General features: G+C 37.5%; 1 protein-coding gene across 1 annotated transcript in view; it reads right to left on the bottom strand.

Moving 5' to 3' along the window:
- Window positions 1-17,021, bottom strand: part of Ptprm (protein tyrosine phosphatase, receptor type, M) — an 819,406-nt gene that overhangs the window by 250,525 nt on the left and 551,860 nt on the right. The window contains exon 14 of the mRNA XM_013027176.1: window positions 9,966-10,098. Coding sequence (XP_012882630.1) covers window positions 9,966-10,098 — 133 coding nt within the window. The remainder of the gene's footprint in view (window positions 1-9,965; window positions 10,099-17,021) is intronic.

Below are 17,021 nucleotides of genomic sequence, written 5' to 3'. Positions count from 1 at the left end.
TGTGTATTTACCATGTATTTCATTCATCTGTCAGAGGACTCTTGGGTTGCTTCTTTTTGTCCACTATGAACATGGGTACAAATACATCTTCACCAACTCTTAGTTTTTTTTGTGGGTTTTTTTTTGGACATGTACCTAGAAAGTTATTTTCATTGCAGAGCCAGTGTCTTTTTCCTAATTTATACAACTGAGAAAAAGGTACTCCTACGCCAGGTGCTGCTGGCCTAGCTATTCAGGAAGCTGAGATCTGAAGATAAAGGTTTGAAGCCAGCCCAGGGAAATAAAGCCTTTTTTTCCCCCTGTGGGTCTTGGGGCTTGACCTCTGGGCCTGGGTGCTGTCCCTAAGCTCTTCAGTACAAGGCAAGTGCTCTACCACTTGAGCCACAGTGCCACTTCAGGTTTTCTGGTGGTTAACTGGAAATAAAAGTGTCTCATGGACTTTCCTGCCCAGGCTAGCTTTGAAGCACAATCCTTAGATCTCAGCCTCCTGAGTAGCTAGGATTATAGGCATGAGCTACCAGTGCCTAGCCTGTGAGACTCTTCTCTTCAATTAACCACCAAAATGTGGAAATAGAGCTGTGGCTGAAATAGTAGAGCATCAGCTTTGAGTAAAAGGAACTAAGTTCAAGCCCCAGTACTAGCACGAAAAAAGGGAGGGGGGATTCCATGATGCTACAGAAACAATTTAAATGGTTTGTGTTTTTTACTGAATCACAAAATTAACCAAGTACGAGACTTCCTGCCTATCAGATGCATGCAGTAGAGTCCTTAACTCATAATAATAAACAACATTTAGAATTCCCAAATCGACTTTGTTTTTCTCTATTCTGCTTTGTTTCTTTCTTAATTTATCTCTTTCATTAGGGCTACTTCATTTACCTTAGCTTAATTTGATTTGTTATTTGTTTAGAGCTCTAGTGAAATTGTTGTTAAGTTCTTCGCATATTATCACTAAAATCAGCCATGCCAACATCTGCAAAGAGAAATGATTACTGAGTGCCCCCAATTTAACTAAAAAATAAATACATAAAAAATCTCTCTAAAGCTAATGCAGTGGTCAGGACACTAATTAAAGATGTTTCTGAGAATTCAGAATTTCACAAATCACAGAACACATGATATTTTAAAAATTGTAAGCAATGTCCTTTACGGCTTGAAAATCAATGAAGACTGTTAACACTGTATATAATCAGATCTATCATGTTGACCTTTGTAACTGTGAACTTGTTAATGGTTCTCATTCATCAACTACAGGCTTCCGACAGTTAGTTTGCCCCCTACATAATGAACTGTCCTTTTACTTAGATACTCATAACTTACATTAAATTTGGGTGATGTTGTTCTTTACATCATGGTGACTCTGAGTGAAACAAAAGCACATTTGGCAAGAACTAGTTATTCTATCTTTCTTTTGTAAAATGCTGTCCCCTACCTAGCCGACTATCTGTAGTATGTTTCAGAGGTAGTTTAAAATAGAATCATAGATATCAAAGCCTGATGAGTGTGTGTGGGAGAGTATGGTTAATGATGTAGAGGTAGAGTTAGATTGCAGGAATAACTATGCTTACAGTAGTCTATAGCACATTGGGTAAATATGGTTTACAACTATTCTTTGAATAGAAAGAGGATTTTATGTGTTCCCAACACCAAGAAAATTTTATATGTCAGATGTGATAGACAGTACCTCAGTGTGACCATTCTATTATATATATATATCAGTACTTTCAAATGAAAGTACTGATAGGTGACTGTATAGCCCAATATAAGTATGATTACTATGTATCCACTTAAAACTTACAAAAATAAAAATGTAATCATTACATGATGATTTAAAAAGTAGTTATGGCTTTATTAAAAATCAAGCTGTGTCTAAATTTAAACATATACCTGTTCATCAACTACATTAATAGATTAAATTAAAATCATACATTTCAAGTAGGGAATATGTTCACTAAAATATACTACACAAAAATAATACATATATGATACAATAAAATTTACATCCCTAAACCTTTCTTTAAAAGACTAAGGCATTTCAAAGTCTAGTACTGAATTATTTGTTTGTTTACAGTGTTGGGAGATGAAGCTCGGACCTTGTATAAGCTAGGAAGTGCTCTTTGATTTGGCTGTAGCCAAGCTCAGGATGGTCTTCATTAAAGAAGTATTTGCTCCCTTTAATGAGGAAGTATGCTGCTTCATGTCTACAATGAGGACTGTTCTAAATGTAAGAATATTCTGCATGTTGAAGATGATTAACAGTGATCATCTCATAGTCCTTATGTGTTATCATCTAATAGGAGACAGATGGCACCTAAATCATCCATCCAAAGTCTGAACACAAGGAGGATGGACTGCTGGCTTGAAATGAGGGGAGGAGAAGGAAAAACACTAAATCCCAGGTGTCCAAAGTAGAATTTAGGCAGGCAAACAATAAAGGCTGGAAATTTGTATTGATGCCTGTGAGTGCACAAGAGAGATAAAATGTTCCATTCAGTTAGACTTTTGCCAATGTTTTACTTTGTTTTTACAAACAAAAGTATGTTGGAACTTAATAAAAGAGTCAGTTTTTATTTGTTGCTGTAAAGCCCATGAAAATACCTTCGCCTTAGGACCACCATACCAGCATCAATAAGGAAATAGAATATATGGAAATACCAAAGCTACAAGCGTCTTTCAGTAGATAATATCCTTTAACTTATATATATATATATACATATATATATGTATATATATGTATATATATATTTTTTTTTTTTTGCCGGTCATGGGGCCTGAACTCTGGGCCTGGGCGCTGTCGCTCAGCTCTTCGGCTCAAGGCTAGGGCTCTACCACTGGAGCCACAGCACCACTTCTGGCTTTTTCTGTTTATGTGGTGCTGAGGAATCGAACCCAGGGCCTCATGCTTGCAAGGCATGCACTCTACCGCTGAGCTACCTTCCCAGCCCCTATCCTTTAACTTTCAAAGCACAATCTAGCTAGATGGATGGAGGTGTGTAGCTCATGTGGACATGGACAAAAATATAAATACAAATAAATAAATATGTTATTTAAAGTAAAGTACTAAATACTATTTGACATAGTGTTATGTCTTATAATCCTGACATTTTCCAAAAAAAAAAATCAACTCCTACCCCCAATCATCTTCTAATTAACAATGGGTTTTCTATATTCTTCTTTTAAAATAATTGTGTGTAATTTTTAATATATGAAACTAAATGAAAGATTTCATTTATAATTCTTTTCCCTGTTTAAAAGAAATTTAGATTTATGTTAGATATTTATGTTAGATTAGAAACTGGCTTATTTTTTCTTAATGTATAGATATTTTCCTTCCCTTTTAAGTACATTTAATTGGTGTTTTGTTAATACAAAGAAAAACTGGAAAATATGGAAGAAATGATATAATGAGGTCTGAATTCCTGTCTGAGATGCAAGGTTCAGTAATCATCTTTGGTATTTCTATTTTATAAACTGAAAGCATAAGTAGAGTGTTCTTTATAGAACTCAAAGACTAGGTAAACTGGGATGCACTGTCAGTGCCATTTGGAGACATCCACTGAAGGATAATTAACTTCAGTAGTATTCATGCAATACCCTTATATAATGAACTCTTACACCTGGAGCTTCAGTGGTAAGATCTAAAGAAGAAACGTATTTCCAAAAGCTATGATAATGGACAGAGAAAAAAACTGAGTTTTGCTGACAAGTACTTAGGAATTAACACTAAGAATAAAGAGGACAACTGTGCCCTGTGATGGCCAGTAAAAGTTCATCTAGCTAAATGGCATGCAAGTGCCATATGGTGGCTGCATGGCCCAGGATTGAGAGGGTTTAGGAGTTAAATCTCTACTCATGAAATGTGGCGGTTGCAGACAGGTTCAGAGTATCCAATAAGGAGCATGGTGGGGTTCTAAGCACACTGAGGAGAGCAATGCTCCTTATATATACCTACCACAGAAGGCAAACCACTGGGCACCTTGCCAGGTTTGCTTTGATTCCCCAAAGCATTTAAGTATTTGAACCTCTGAAGTGTTTTAAGGTCATGTCCATACAGGAGTGTTTGGGATTCAGAGGGCTTTCCCTGGACTCACATTGACATAGCCACACATATTGAGTGTTACTATGTTACCTGTAGAGGCCCTGCTCTCACTCAGCTATCCTGGTGAGACCAGATATTATGCTGTCCCTGGGCTAGAAGAATGACTGACATTCCTGTGCTTACAACTACTATACACCTCTACAAATTCTAGCATTCATGAAACCACAGGAAAGGACATACTACTGTAAATGATCAGAATTTATGAATCAATAAATGATACCAAATATACATTCTAATAGATATTTAAACCATCTCTGTAAAAGATGTTGCTGAAAAAGATTTTACTTAGATATTTTTCCATTGAAGGCTCAATAAAGGAAGGCCTCCATAAAGGAATGCAAGTCAAAATAACACAAATTCTATCTCACCCAAGTAAGATTCAAAAAATAACAAATCTGGGCAAGGATGTGGAGGGAAAAGGAACTCTATTACACTGTTGGTGGGAATGTAAACTAGTACAACCACTCTGGAAGGTGGTTTGGAAATTCCTCAAAAAACTAAACATAGAACTACCCTACGATCCAGCAATCCCACTCTTGGGCATCTATCTACCCAGAGCATTACAAATCAGGATTTGGTAAAGATACTTGCATATCCATGTTCAATGCTGCACTAGGTACAAGAGCCAAGGTATGAAGATAGCCCAGATGCCCTACAACACAGAGCTGATCAAAAAAAATGTGGCACATATACATAATATGTCAATTATAGGGAAACAGAGAGACCTAGAACAAATCAAGTAAGCCAGGCTCAGGGAGACAAAGAGAACATGTTTTCTTTCATATGTAGAAGCTAAATCTAAAATACAATGATGTATGATAACATATACAAGGCTCACTGTGTTCATACACAATAAAGGAGGATATTGTTAGGGGATGAATCCAAAGGTATAACTCATCTGAACAATTAAAATACTGTTTATCAAAATGAATACCAGGAAGTAGAAACATGTTTTTGGGGGGGGTGGGCAATGGTGACAGCCATAGGAACAGACATAGGAAGGGTGAACAAAGGTAGTTATTATAGTCAATGTACATTATATTAAAAGCATGTAACTTGAGGGTAAAGATAGGAGGGGGAAATAGACAAGAATAAAGGAAGGGTGACACTGGATAAGCAGCACTGTACTCATAACCTGACTTACAGAACCCCTTTGTACAACTACTCAATAATTAAAATAAGGGTCCTATTGTGACATTCTAGTATTGTCTCAAATGTCTCAAAGCAATACTAAATGATAAACAAGCTGATGAAGGTACTGTTTGTTTGTTTGTGACAGTCCTATAGGTCAAGGCCTAGGTGCTGTCCAAGGATTTCTTTTGCTCAAGACTGGGATTCTACACTCCAGCCACAGTTCCAATTATGGCTATTTGGTGGTGAATTGGAGATAAGAGTCTCAGGGACTTTCCTGCCCAGGCTGGCTTTGATACTCAGATCTCAGCTTCCTGTGTAGCTAGGATTGAAGGTATGAGCCTTTGGTGCTCTTTTTAGTTGGTGACTATAGAAAGAGCCTGGAGTTTACAGAGCAAGATGCAGGCAAGTGACATTGTAGCAGAGTTTAAGAAACAAATGCATTTATAGTTAGCCTTATAGTCAACCACCTTGGTGTCCTTGGATCAGTATTTGAACTTCTGGGTTCTATAGCTATTACTGATCAGTCACCAACAATGTATATACATTATCCCCTTTAGTCTTCATGATTCCCCTAGGAAACATCATCCTCACTACGATTAGACTAGACATTTCCAAACTAATTCAGTGAGGTAAAGTAACCTTGTTTATGTTTATACTACTTCAATGGAGAGAATGGGATATGAATCTAGGTATGAACAATTCTAAAGCCATGCCCCTTCCAGAGCGTTCCTAATGTACAGAAGACTGGTACATATCTTCTCTACTCTTCTTTAAAAATAACATAATCTTTACAACAAGTTTCCAAAAGCATGGTGTAGGTGGTTTGCACCTGTGGCATAGTACTCAAGAGCCTGAGGTAGGAGAATCATGAGGAGCTACAATGTAACACCTATATTAAAAAAAAATACAACCCACAATAGAATACATTTAAATAAACCATTAGGTTGAGTGCTGAAAGGGGGCAAATAGTAAATGTCATTTTGCTATTTTTCCCAATAATTCATATTTCTTTAATTATTTTCCAAGAGTAGCAAATTCTCCAATTTCTATGTGCTAAAGGGCTGAGAGAGGAATATTACTGTAATTAATACAAATGTCCTCAAACTTATGAGAGATCTTCAACAATATTAGAAACAGTAGTGAAGGTAATTCATCATGCTAAAATTGATGGTGGTTATATACTAAATTCTGTCAAACATGTTATTGAGATAAATTATTCCTCATGAAAAATGTTGAAAATGCAGGTATTTTCCTTTAAACAAATATATTTAATTATACATGGATGGTAAAAATAAGTATCTGTGATTTTGATTATTGCCAAGTAACTTTGAGAGTATATTGCCATGTGGTTCTGTATGAAGCTTTTATCTTAGATAGTCAATGTACATCATTCCTTATCATTTGATACATTAAAACAATGCACCATCAAAAGAACAGAACAAGTCATATTAGGATAGGAAAAGTGAGGAGAAATTGCCTTGTCTATGGAATAAGAACAAATATATATATATGTGTATATATATATATTTTTTTGTCAGTTGTGGGGCTTGAACTCTAGGCTTGGGTGCTGTCTGTGCGCTCTTCAGCTCAAGGTGAGCACTCCACTGCTTCAGCCACAGCACCACTGCTGATTTTGTAGTGGTTTATTGGAGATAAGAGTCTCATGGACTTTCCTGCCTAGGCTGGCTTTGAAGTGTGACCTCAGATCTCAGCCTCCTGAGTAGCTAGGATTACAGGTGTGAGCCACTGGTGCCCAGCTATATTTAATATATTTTAATAGTTATATTAATAATATAAGTAGGCATATTAATACAACTCGTATACTAATATCCTGCTAATGATTAATATGTTTAATTGATTTAATACTTAGAAATAAAAAACAATTAGTCACTAATGTATAAAAAATTTTTATGTCCTGTCCCCCCCAAAAGTCAAATAAAATGATGGTATATCTGTTCTTAATCATTACTGCCTATATGTGAAAAAAAATTCTATTATGTTAATATGAGCCAAATAGATTTTATTTTTGTAGGAGAGGCTTGTTTTAGCAACTTTTTTTTTTATTTTGTTAGTCGTGGAGCCTGAACTCTGGGCCTGAACGCTGTCCCTCAGATCTTCAACTCAAGGCTAGCACTCTACCACTTGAGCCACAGAGCCACCTCTGGACTTTTCGGCTCATGTGGCGCTGAGGAATAGAACCCAGGGCCTCATGGATGCAAGGTAGGCACCCTACCACTGAGCCACCTTCCCAGCCCCAGCAACTATTTTTTTTAATGGAGGAACGTTCCCTCAGAGGCAAAAATGATGATAACTAAGCTAATAATCAACAATAGCTTCCAAGAAAATATCAAGCAATCCTGCAGTGCTGGAATCTGCCATCCTCCCCTGGTAAAGTACCAGGCTGACTTGGCTAGGTATGCTTACTTGACTAGTTCATCCACAGCCATGGCAGGACAGCCTTCCAATAATATGGACAGATTTGTTTCAGCCCCATTTACTCATGGGCCCAGGCTGTCTTTCAGAGCTATGGAAAATATTGTGCTTGCTGATTCAGAATGCTTTGTACAGAGGAAAAGCAGGTTCATTCCATATAGGAATAGCCCATTTTGGATAGTATTAAGTTCTAGCTGGTAAAGAGATGATTAATTACATACAGAAACCTACTCCTGAAACAGTTCTTTTCTGTTCCTCTCATTTCTTTTGCCATTTCCCCGTTGCTTTTCCTTTTTAATTGATGGCCACTTGGGGGACACTGGAGGATGTGGCTCAAAGATCAAATATTCACCAAAAATAGTTCCAGTCCTGAAGTGATTGAACAAAGAGAGTGTTTCTAAGTCCTACAGGGGAGGCTTAAATAATAAACATGCTTGTTATGCACCGGTAACACCTCAGAAACTTACCTATGAGTCACACCATGTTTTAACTATTCTGCTTAAAAATACTTTTAAAATGTAGAATGAATTGTGGTGAGAAATCCTAAACAATTCAAAGTTTCAAGAATTTCTATTGAATATGACAGTTGTACCATATGACTACTCAGATCTAAATTCTACAAGTGTTGTATTTATAGGCATAGTATATTGGCTAATTTGTCTTATGGTGAGCATATTCTATATTTCAGAAAAAAGCAAATACAGCAGTGACACATGCTGTGAAGACAATCCTTTTAAGATTATTGTGTAGTAAATAATCATGTAAAATCTGACATGACTTATGGGAATTTACTCTAAAGTTGTGTCAAGGCCATATGTTACTGAAGGCAATCTCTGCAAATGTATAATTTATAACATAGAGTTTGTGACTACCTGAGAGACCTAGAAAGGAAAGTGAATTAATCTAGCAGAAAAAGCCTTGTGGAGGATTAGCTAATGTTTAGTTAAGGTCACCAGGGCAACTAGATTACTAGCTTCAAGCTATTTCTTATAGAGAGCTTGGTAGATGACATATAGATCCAAGAGTCCTCAAATACAATGTATCTCTCTGAAATTTTCAGTTTCAATATCTAGGCATGGAGTCATGTACGTACACACACACACACACACACACACACACACACACACACGCACACACATATTTAACAAAAGAAAAAGCCATGGTGCTCCAAATCACTTATAAACAAGCATTGAGGGAGGGGAATCAAGAAATGTCATCCGAGAAAAAAATTGAAATGAGAGGTGAAGAATAGGAAAAAGAAAAAGGAAATCAGACATAGGAAGGAAAAAAAAACATAATAAACAGCTAAAGATAAATAAAATAATAGAAATAGAATAAACAGAAAAAAGAATAGAATAGAAAATGAAGAGAGCAAGTGAAGACAAAAAAGGATAAAGGATGTATGAAAAAAGATGAAGGATAAATTAATACCTGATGATCTAAGCCTAGAATACTAGAATACTTCTTCAAGAGAGCAACACTTTATCCTGAGCAAAAAATTTAAAATGAAGACAGACACTAGAAAAGAAGCACAGGTTTGTGTGTGTGTGTGTGTGTGTGTGTGTGTGTGTGTGTGTGCATATGTACATTAATGTACCCTTACATATTGCTGTCACCAAGGCTTTATCTTCTTACCTTTTCCTCTACAATAACTTAGAGTGAACTCTCCTATTGTGGGGCTTTAGCACCCATCCTGTTGAGATTTTCAGACTATCAAAATTACTATTATTAGTCCATAGCAACATATCCAACTACCAGGAACATCTTCACTTAATGGAATTTAAAATGTTCACAGTTGAACTTTCCATTTTGACTCCCCAAATATGTTCTAGTTTCTCCTCTATATCACACTTTGGTACATAATGATGTTTCTACTAAATAACTCAGAAACTATTTCTTCTAACAGCCATTAAAATTTATTCCTAATGTTATTAGGAAACAAAGGCACAATACCTATGTGCTTCTGTTCAAATAAATAACATTGATCAAAATGAACTCCAGGAAATGGAAACAAGGTTTATTTCTTTGTTGTTTTCCTTTTCTTTTCTTTTTGTCTTGTTTATCTGTCTTGTTTATCTCACAATTTTTGTCCCCTAACTTTGAATGCTAGATGATGAAATATGTTAACTTTGAATGCTAGATGATGAAAAATGTTAATTATTACAGAGTCACAGATGTTCCTGGTGGCCAATGCCAACTCAGTAATTCTAAATTTTCACACACACACACACACACACACACACACAGAGTCTGTGAACAAACAAACTGGATATAACTAGATTCTTGGCTAGAAGCTCACCTTTTCTTCATTACCAACACAACTCCAAGAAATATGATAACGAACAGCAGGATGCCAGCAATGACTCCAGCAATTTTAACTGTATGGTCTGTTTGTTTCTCTGGTTCTGGGACTGGTTTTGGAGTGGCAGCTCCTGAAGGTGAAAGGAAATAACAAAAGGAAAATAGAGTGGGTAAGAGAGAATAAGGATGTTACAGTTTTTAAAATGTTGCTGCATTTAACAGAGTAATAAGACTTATCAGAGCTAGCAGACAGAAAGCTTCGTTATTTTTAAACAGCTTTCATATACACTGAAAGGGCTGTAATTGTTCATGTTGTTCTTCAATATTTTACTAAACCATAACATACCCGCATCTTACCCTTTTAGAAGAAAGTCTTCTCAAATACAGTTTTAAAATATTTTTATTATCTCGCTTGGCTCCTGCTCTTGTTGCCATTTAAAAACTTGCTAATAACATCACAATAGCTATCCCTAAGCCTTTATCCAAATGTGATTTACTGGAACATTTTCTTCTATTATTTTTCATAAATGAAGCAATAATTCCATAACATATTAGTTCCAACACCTGGAAAAGTGAGATAAGCTCATTTACCATGCATTTTTACCAGCAATTGTTTTCTTTCTTTTATTTTTTTGATACAATAGAATTTTTTTTCCTCCTGCCTTTAGAAATCTGAATCTAGGTCACATCTGGTAGGCAAAAGGCTCCTTCTAAGCAATTTATTCACAAAGTGGGAAGCAGCTGGTGGTAACACCACTGGCACCCATGTTTAATATCTGTTTAAGTGAGATAACCAGGGCCTCAGAGTGGAGGCTATGGCTCAGCTTTCTTGCCTGCCTATATCCAACATACAGTTGTTTTGTCCTGCTTATAATGTAATGTGATGGAATGTCAAGTCCATGTTTGATGAAATATCCATTTCCTCTCCTAAATGATTTGAGTTCAAAATGAAAAATATTAGGAATGCAATACTCAATTCATTAAATAGACTTTTTTTTTATTGTGAAAATACTGTATAGAAGGGTTACAATTACGTGGGCAAGATAATGAGTACATTTCTTATCAAGCATCGTAGCCTCCTCCTTTGTTTCCCCTTCCCATCCAGACTCTTGCATGAAATTGCAGAGCTTCTGCATGGCAAAGGACATTGCAAGATCAATAGAAAGCCCATGGATTGGGAGAAGATCTTCACTAGCCATACAACAGACAAGGGTCTCATATCTAAAATATACCTGGAACTCAAAATATTAAATCCCCCAACAATAAATAAGTGGGCTAAAGACTTAAAGAGAAACTTCTCTGAAGAGGAAAGAAGGATGGCCAATAGACACATGAAGAAATGTTCAACCTCTCTAGCCATAAAAGAAATGCAAATCAAAACAACACTGAGAAACCACCTTACCCCCAGTTAGAATGGCTATAATCATTAAATAGATTTTTAAGGGCTTTTCCTCATCCAATCAGGTTGTGATGCTATTTGTCTGTTTGGTGTCTGAGTCACCAACATTACCCTTACTAGGGAAATAGAAAGGCATCACATCCTAACCTTGTACTTTAGAATTTCTTTTGAATTTCTGTTGATAAAAATGTAATTAAGAGTGACTGTTTATACCAGGTCTTTCTTTCTTTCCTCCAAATTTTCCTCTCATACATCCCTTGGTACTTGAACTATCACTGCATCTGTGTCCTTGTACACAGCAGATTGGCAAATTCTAAAATGAATCCATCCCAAGAAATAGGTTGTACTAAGCTGTAACTGTCTATGTGTTTGTTTCTTCCAGGAATATATAAATCTCATTTCTCTCTAATGAAAACTCACATTAAGATATTACATGAGACCTCACATCAGGAGTTCCACTTCAGACTAACCTGCCAAAGCTAAAGATGGCCACCATCAGGGAGAAATAAGAAATGAAAGATCCAAGGCCAAATTCATCCCACGTTTCACTATAGACATACCTTTCTATCAAAGTGACTGTCATAATGATGCACCCTTCTAATTAAACCTTTACAGGTAATTTTTACTTCTGACAATGTCAAGGGAAAGTTCTGCTATTTTCTTGGAATGAATATCTCTACAACTAGTTGTCCAGTTAAATACTCAAAGTATCAGTGTCAATTATTTTACAGTAATTACATTGGAAGTACACAACTCAAAGAAACCACTGGAACATAAATCATGAAACATAGATCAACATGGTTGAACACTGTCCCATTATGTAAACTGCTAGGAAAAACTTAAAAGATAAAACATGCATGCAATAAAAGGGAAGAATTTAAAAAAATCCACGCAGAAAGAAATAACATTTTAAATTTAGAAACTGAAGACCATCATTTAATTTTGATTTTGCATTCAAAATCAAAATTGAAAAAAAAACTTGTAAAAAATAAAAGAGAATGGTGTATTCTCTCAAATGTTGACATACTGGAAACCATTTCATTTGTCTCACTAGCTAGGAATTATCAGTCCTTCAAATATATTTTCTAGATATATAAATGACTTAAGGGTTTCCTTTTTAGTAATAAAATCATATTACTAAGTGTAATACTTGGGAAAATATTTAGGAAACTTTTAGTTAAAAATTCAAACATAAAAAACTAGTATGACACAATCATTTCAAAACTCAGTAAGAGAAGAGTATGTCCTGTTAATAGATGTTTGCTTCTTTTAATACAAGAACTAGTTGCCTTTGGTTCAGCATTTTACTTAGGCACTGGGAGAACCATGAATGACTCTTTCACTTTGGTACAAAGACAGATGTTCACCTCTTAGTCTTCTGTCCCATTTAGGAAGTGGGCAAGAATATTGTTATGTAGCCAGGGGAAACTCACTATTACCATTCTTTAGGATTCACTTTTAATTCATTTCCCGTTGCAGGTCAAGAAAATGAAGGATCAGCTAGATCCCAGTGGCTTATGCCTGAAATCTTAGCTATTTAAGAGGATAATATTTGAGGATCATGGTTCAAAGGCAGCCTAGGCAGGAAATACTTTAAAATTCTTATTTCCAATTAACCAATAAAAATCCAAAAGTGGAGATATGGTTGAGGTGGTAGAGCTGCAGTCCTGAATAGAAAGTGCCCAGATCTTGAGTTCAAGCCCCAGTACCAACATAACAAATGAAGTAAACAAAGGAAGGAAAGGGAAAAGAAAAATGAAAAGAAAAGGTTTCTCTGAATGATGCAATCATGGTGTGATTATTATAGCAGTCATATAAAAAGGGACAGGGAATCAAACAAAAAAAGGTAGAAGGCTTCTTGTGACCTATCTTCAGGTAGATTCAGTGTTTTGATTAGGGCTTCTTTGGAGAAGCAGAGACATAAACACAAAGAATGAAACAAGGCACCAGCATCCTACAATCTGATGAGCAGCTATCACTGGTTCTAGCCTCCTTCATGGTACAGACAGCTCCTGCCTTTTTCTCCTGTATTCTGCCCCACATCTTTTCTCGAACTAGTATCTCTAGGTCTCCTTAGACATGTGCTTTTCTTTCCCACTTAAACTGTTTTGGGAACATGTGCCTGTGATTGGGAGGTGTCACCCTTGGACAGAGGATAATGTGTGACAAAATTTGGTTAAAATAAGATAAGTGTTTTTCCTTCTTCACTCAGGACTACAAATTTAACAGAAAATTTAATTTACAAACTGCTTGGCAAAAGAATTGCTTTTTGTCCTATCTCCCCTACCCCCCATCTGTGTTTTTTTTTGGGGGGACAGGTTTCTAATGGTATAGACAGTTACACTATTTTCTGTATAATTTTGAATTCTTCGTGGAAAGGCAATTTATTTTTCTTCCTGTGCGCATTCTGTTTACTAATAACTACATACTTTGTTTCTTTTAAAGTCAATGAAAATACTCTAATGTGTGCATTTAACAGTAGGAACTGGCTAGGTGTGAATCAAAATGAAGATGCTAATAAGAGACAGACTGCCTTGAGAGATGAGGCTGCTGGAATTAGGAAGCATGATCCTCACAGACACCAATCTTCTGTCCCTTCCTATCAGCTCCAGTTACTTTCTTAATGATGGGAAAAATTAAAGAGGATGGCATTTCTATCAAACTGTAAGACTTTAGATACAATAGTCAGTTCAGGGAAAAAGAAACTCAGAAAAAAAGGAAGAATTATTCAATGTAGTATTTTAGTTGGTTTTCAACTTGGCAGAAAGCAGTCAATTTTGGCCCAACACTCAATATTAAATTAAGTAACAGCAGACAGCCGGGCTGAGAACATGATGTGCTCAGCCTCTGGCCTGAGATCTAGACTCGATACTGACTACTGAACTGGCTTCATAGACATTCCCAGAAGAACCAAGAATCCACACCCAGAAGGTCATGGAGTGGCCACTGATGCCTGGAGCTATTAACAGTGTTAATGCTGCCAACAGCAAAGAACAGATTTCTTGTTAGAGGAAGGAGAGAGGCCAGGTTGGGAATGGCCCATGGTTCATCCTGATGTAAGAGTGGCAAGGGAAAAGTCTATACTACAGTGATAAGTGCCAGGCTGACCTTGACCATAGATGGAAACATCAGAAGTATTCTTCACTATTCTAAAGTGCTTTCTGACCACTTATCAGTGTCCTGTTCTATTTAGGAGCATCATAGAGAGCAAATGGACTAACAAAAGCCCTCTGTCCTCCTAGAACTTATGTTCTCCTGGGGAAAGATAGACACACATGGATAAAATGCTACAGGAGGCATGTTCCTTGGTGCTATGTGCTGGTCTGCGTTCTCAAGCATCAAGGAGGATGAGATAAGTTAGGACAAAGGTGGGGTGGTTGCTAAGATGCAGGCATCAAAGAAGAAATTACTGAGAAAATAACATTTGGGTAGAGAACTGTAGGAGGAAGAGTGTCAGACAGGCTGATCTCCAAGATGAAGCCTTGTGTGCAGTGGGAAGGAATAGAAAAGAGGTGCAAGGTTTAGACTGAAAGACTAGGCAGCACTGGCGTGGAGTGAGCTGGAAAAGTGATGAGAGGTAACCCTGGGGGTCACTTCTTATAGATGGGAAGGAGAATTTGGCTGCTTTTCTCTTAAGAGAAAGGAGCTGTGGGAGGATCCTGAGCAAAAAAAGAGATATGGCCTGGCTTGCATTTAACAGCATCCTCCTATCAGGAGGATGCACAAGCCAGAGAGGAATGCAGGGACGAAAAGGTTTGATCTTTTTTTGGATGGGAGAAATTATAGCATCTTTGAATACAAATGATAATGATCAAACCAAGAGGGAAATGTGCTGATGCAAAGGAGAAAGGAGCTGCTATCCTATAAGAGGTCAGAAGAGGCAGGGCAGTATGCAAGGCAGGAGAACGGCTCAAGGGGCTGGTCTGGGTAGGGTGTAGACACGTCATGTGCAACAAGGGCAGGGAGGCCAGCTTGCAGGCACCTGGGCTTGCAGGAGCTTAGATGTCTGGAAGGGCACTAGAGTGGTACTTGCAGATAGCTTCATTGTCCCAGTGAAGTAAGCAACAAGGAAAGCAGGGGAGATGGGTGGGAGAGGAGGTTTTGTAAAATCTGGGGAGGGAGAAGGTTGAAAGAAGGGCCTGGAATAGTGTGATGTGTGTGGGTAGGGGGTATAATTATAGTAGAATAGAGTCTGAGGAGGGGAGTAAAGGGCTTTATTGTGGAAGAAGGAAGAAGTTAGGGATGTAGAAAAAGGGGGAAAGTACTGGGCTCCTTGCTAATGAGGAAATGAGCACAGTGAGATCAAGTCTTGAGGATGTCAAAGCCAACAGTGATGGACAGAGGTGATGAAGAATGAAAATGTGTCACCCACTTGGAGTTATATCCTGGCTGCAGGAGGGGCATGATTAGAGGCCTCCCTGGAAGACTTAGATGTTGAAACCTCATACAATAGTCACAGTGCTGGGTGTTTGTGAGCTGAACAATCCTGATCATATGAAACTGCCTCAAATGAACCCTCCCTATTAAGTCCCTTTGATGTTTCAATTATCATAAGTAGCCCCTGCATAGGAACTACAGAGGAGTCCAAAGGGGTCCTCATCCTATGAGGAGCTGGCCATTGCCAGTAGCACAAGAAGCCACATTAGGTGTCAGAAGTGAGTCATAAAAGCTCATTGGGGAGCACGGAAAATGAATTGAGAAAGGGGCTTAATGATAAAAGACTTGAAGAATTTCCATTGATGATTGGAAAGCATGTTTCTGAAGCAAAGCTTTTAGCTTTGCTGTCTGGAGCCAGGAAACAGGTCTAGGAGTAGTAGAGTGCTGGGGAGGGCTTTTTTTTGTTTCTATATCTTAGAATTCATTTCAATTAGCATCATCTTTTATGGTTATATGTATGACAATTCCCCAGTACCTCATAAACAGAAAACGCTGGAAGTGGTACTGTGGCTCAAGTAGTAGAGTGGTAGCCTTGAGCAAAAGAAACTCAGGGACAGTGCCCAGGCCCTGAGTTCAAGCTCCAGGATTGACAATAAAAAATAGTGAAGACTTTCAAGGAGGAATGGAAAAAAGAGTCACACATCAGGAAAAGTCAAAGAAGATCAAGACCAAATGGGGTGGGCTTTGAACTGCCTTACAGTGTGATAGATAGGTGTAACCCACTCGGTAGAACAGCCAGGACTGCATCCCATCATTGAGCAAGCATAGAGAATAACAGAATGGTACTTTGAGGGGTATGAATGGTCATAAAGCCACCACAGATTCAATTTGGGGACCAATTGGATAGCTTCTGACTTCCATGGGAGAGAACTGTAAAAAGTGAAATTGAAGAGATGAGAAATCCTAATGAAAGGCCACAGAGGAAGAACCAAAGGAAAACATAAGTCACAAGGACATGTAAGAGTACTGATCTAAAATTTCAATTGATTTTTTAAAATTGTGTGTGTATGTGTGTCACTTGGCTTTGGGGCTTGAACTCAGGGCCTGGGTTCTGTCCCTGACATTTTTGCTCAAGGTTAGTGCTCTGCCACTTGAGCCACATTTCCACTTCCAGTATTTTTTTTGTATATTTTTGGAGATAAGATTCTCACAGACTTTCCTACCCAGGCTGGCTTTGAATCTTGATCCGCAGATTTCAGTCTCCTGAGTAGGTAGGAC

Source organism: Dipodomys ordii, unplaced genomic scaffold (assembly GCF_000151885.1).
Source record: "Dipodomys ordii isolate 6190 unplaced genomic scaffold, Dord_2.0 Scaffold100, whole genome shotgun sequence".
NCBI lineage: Eukaryota > Metazoa > Chordata > Mammalia > Rodentia > Heteromyidae > Dipodomys > Dipodomys ordii.
Note: the sequence above shows the minus strand (reverse complement) of the source record. Positions and strands in the feature narration are given on the sequence as shown.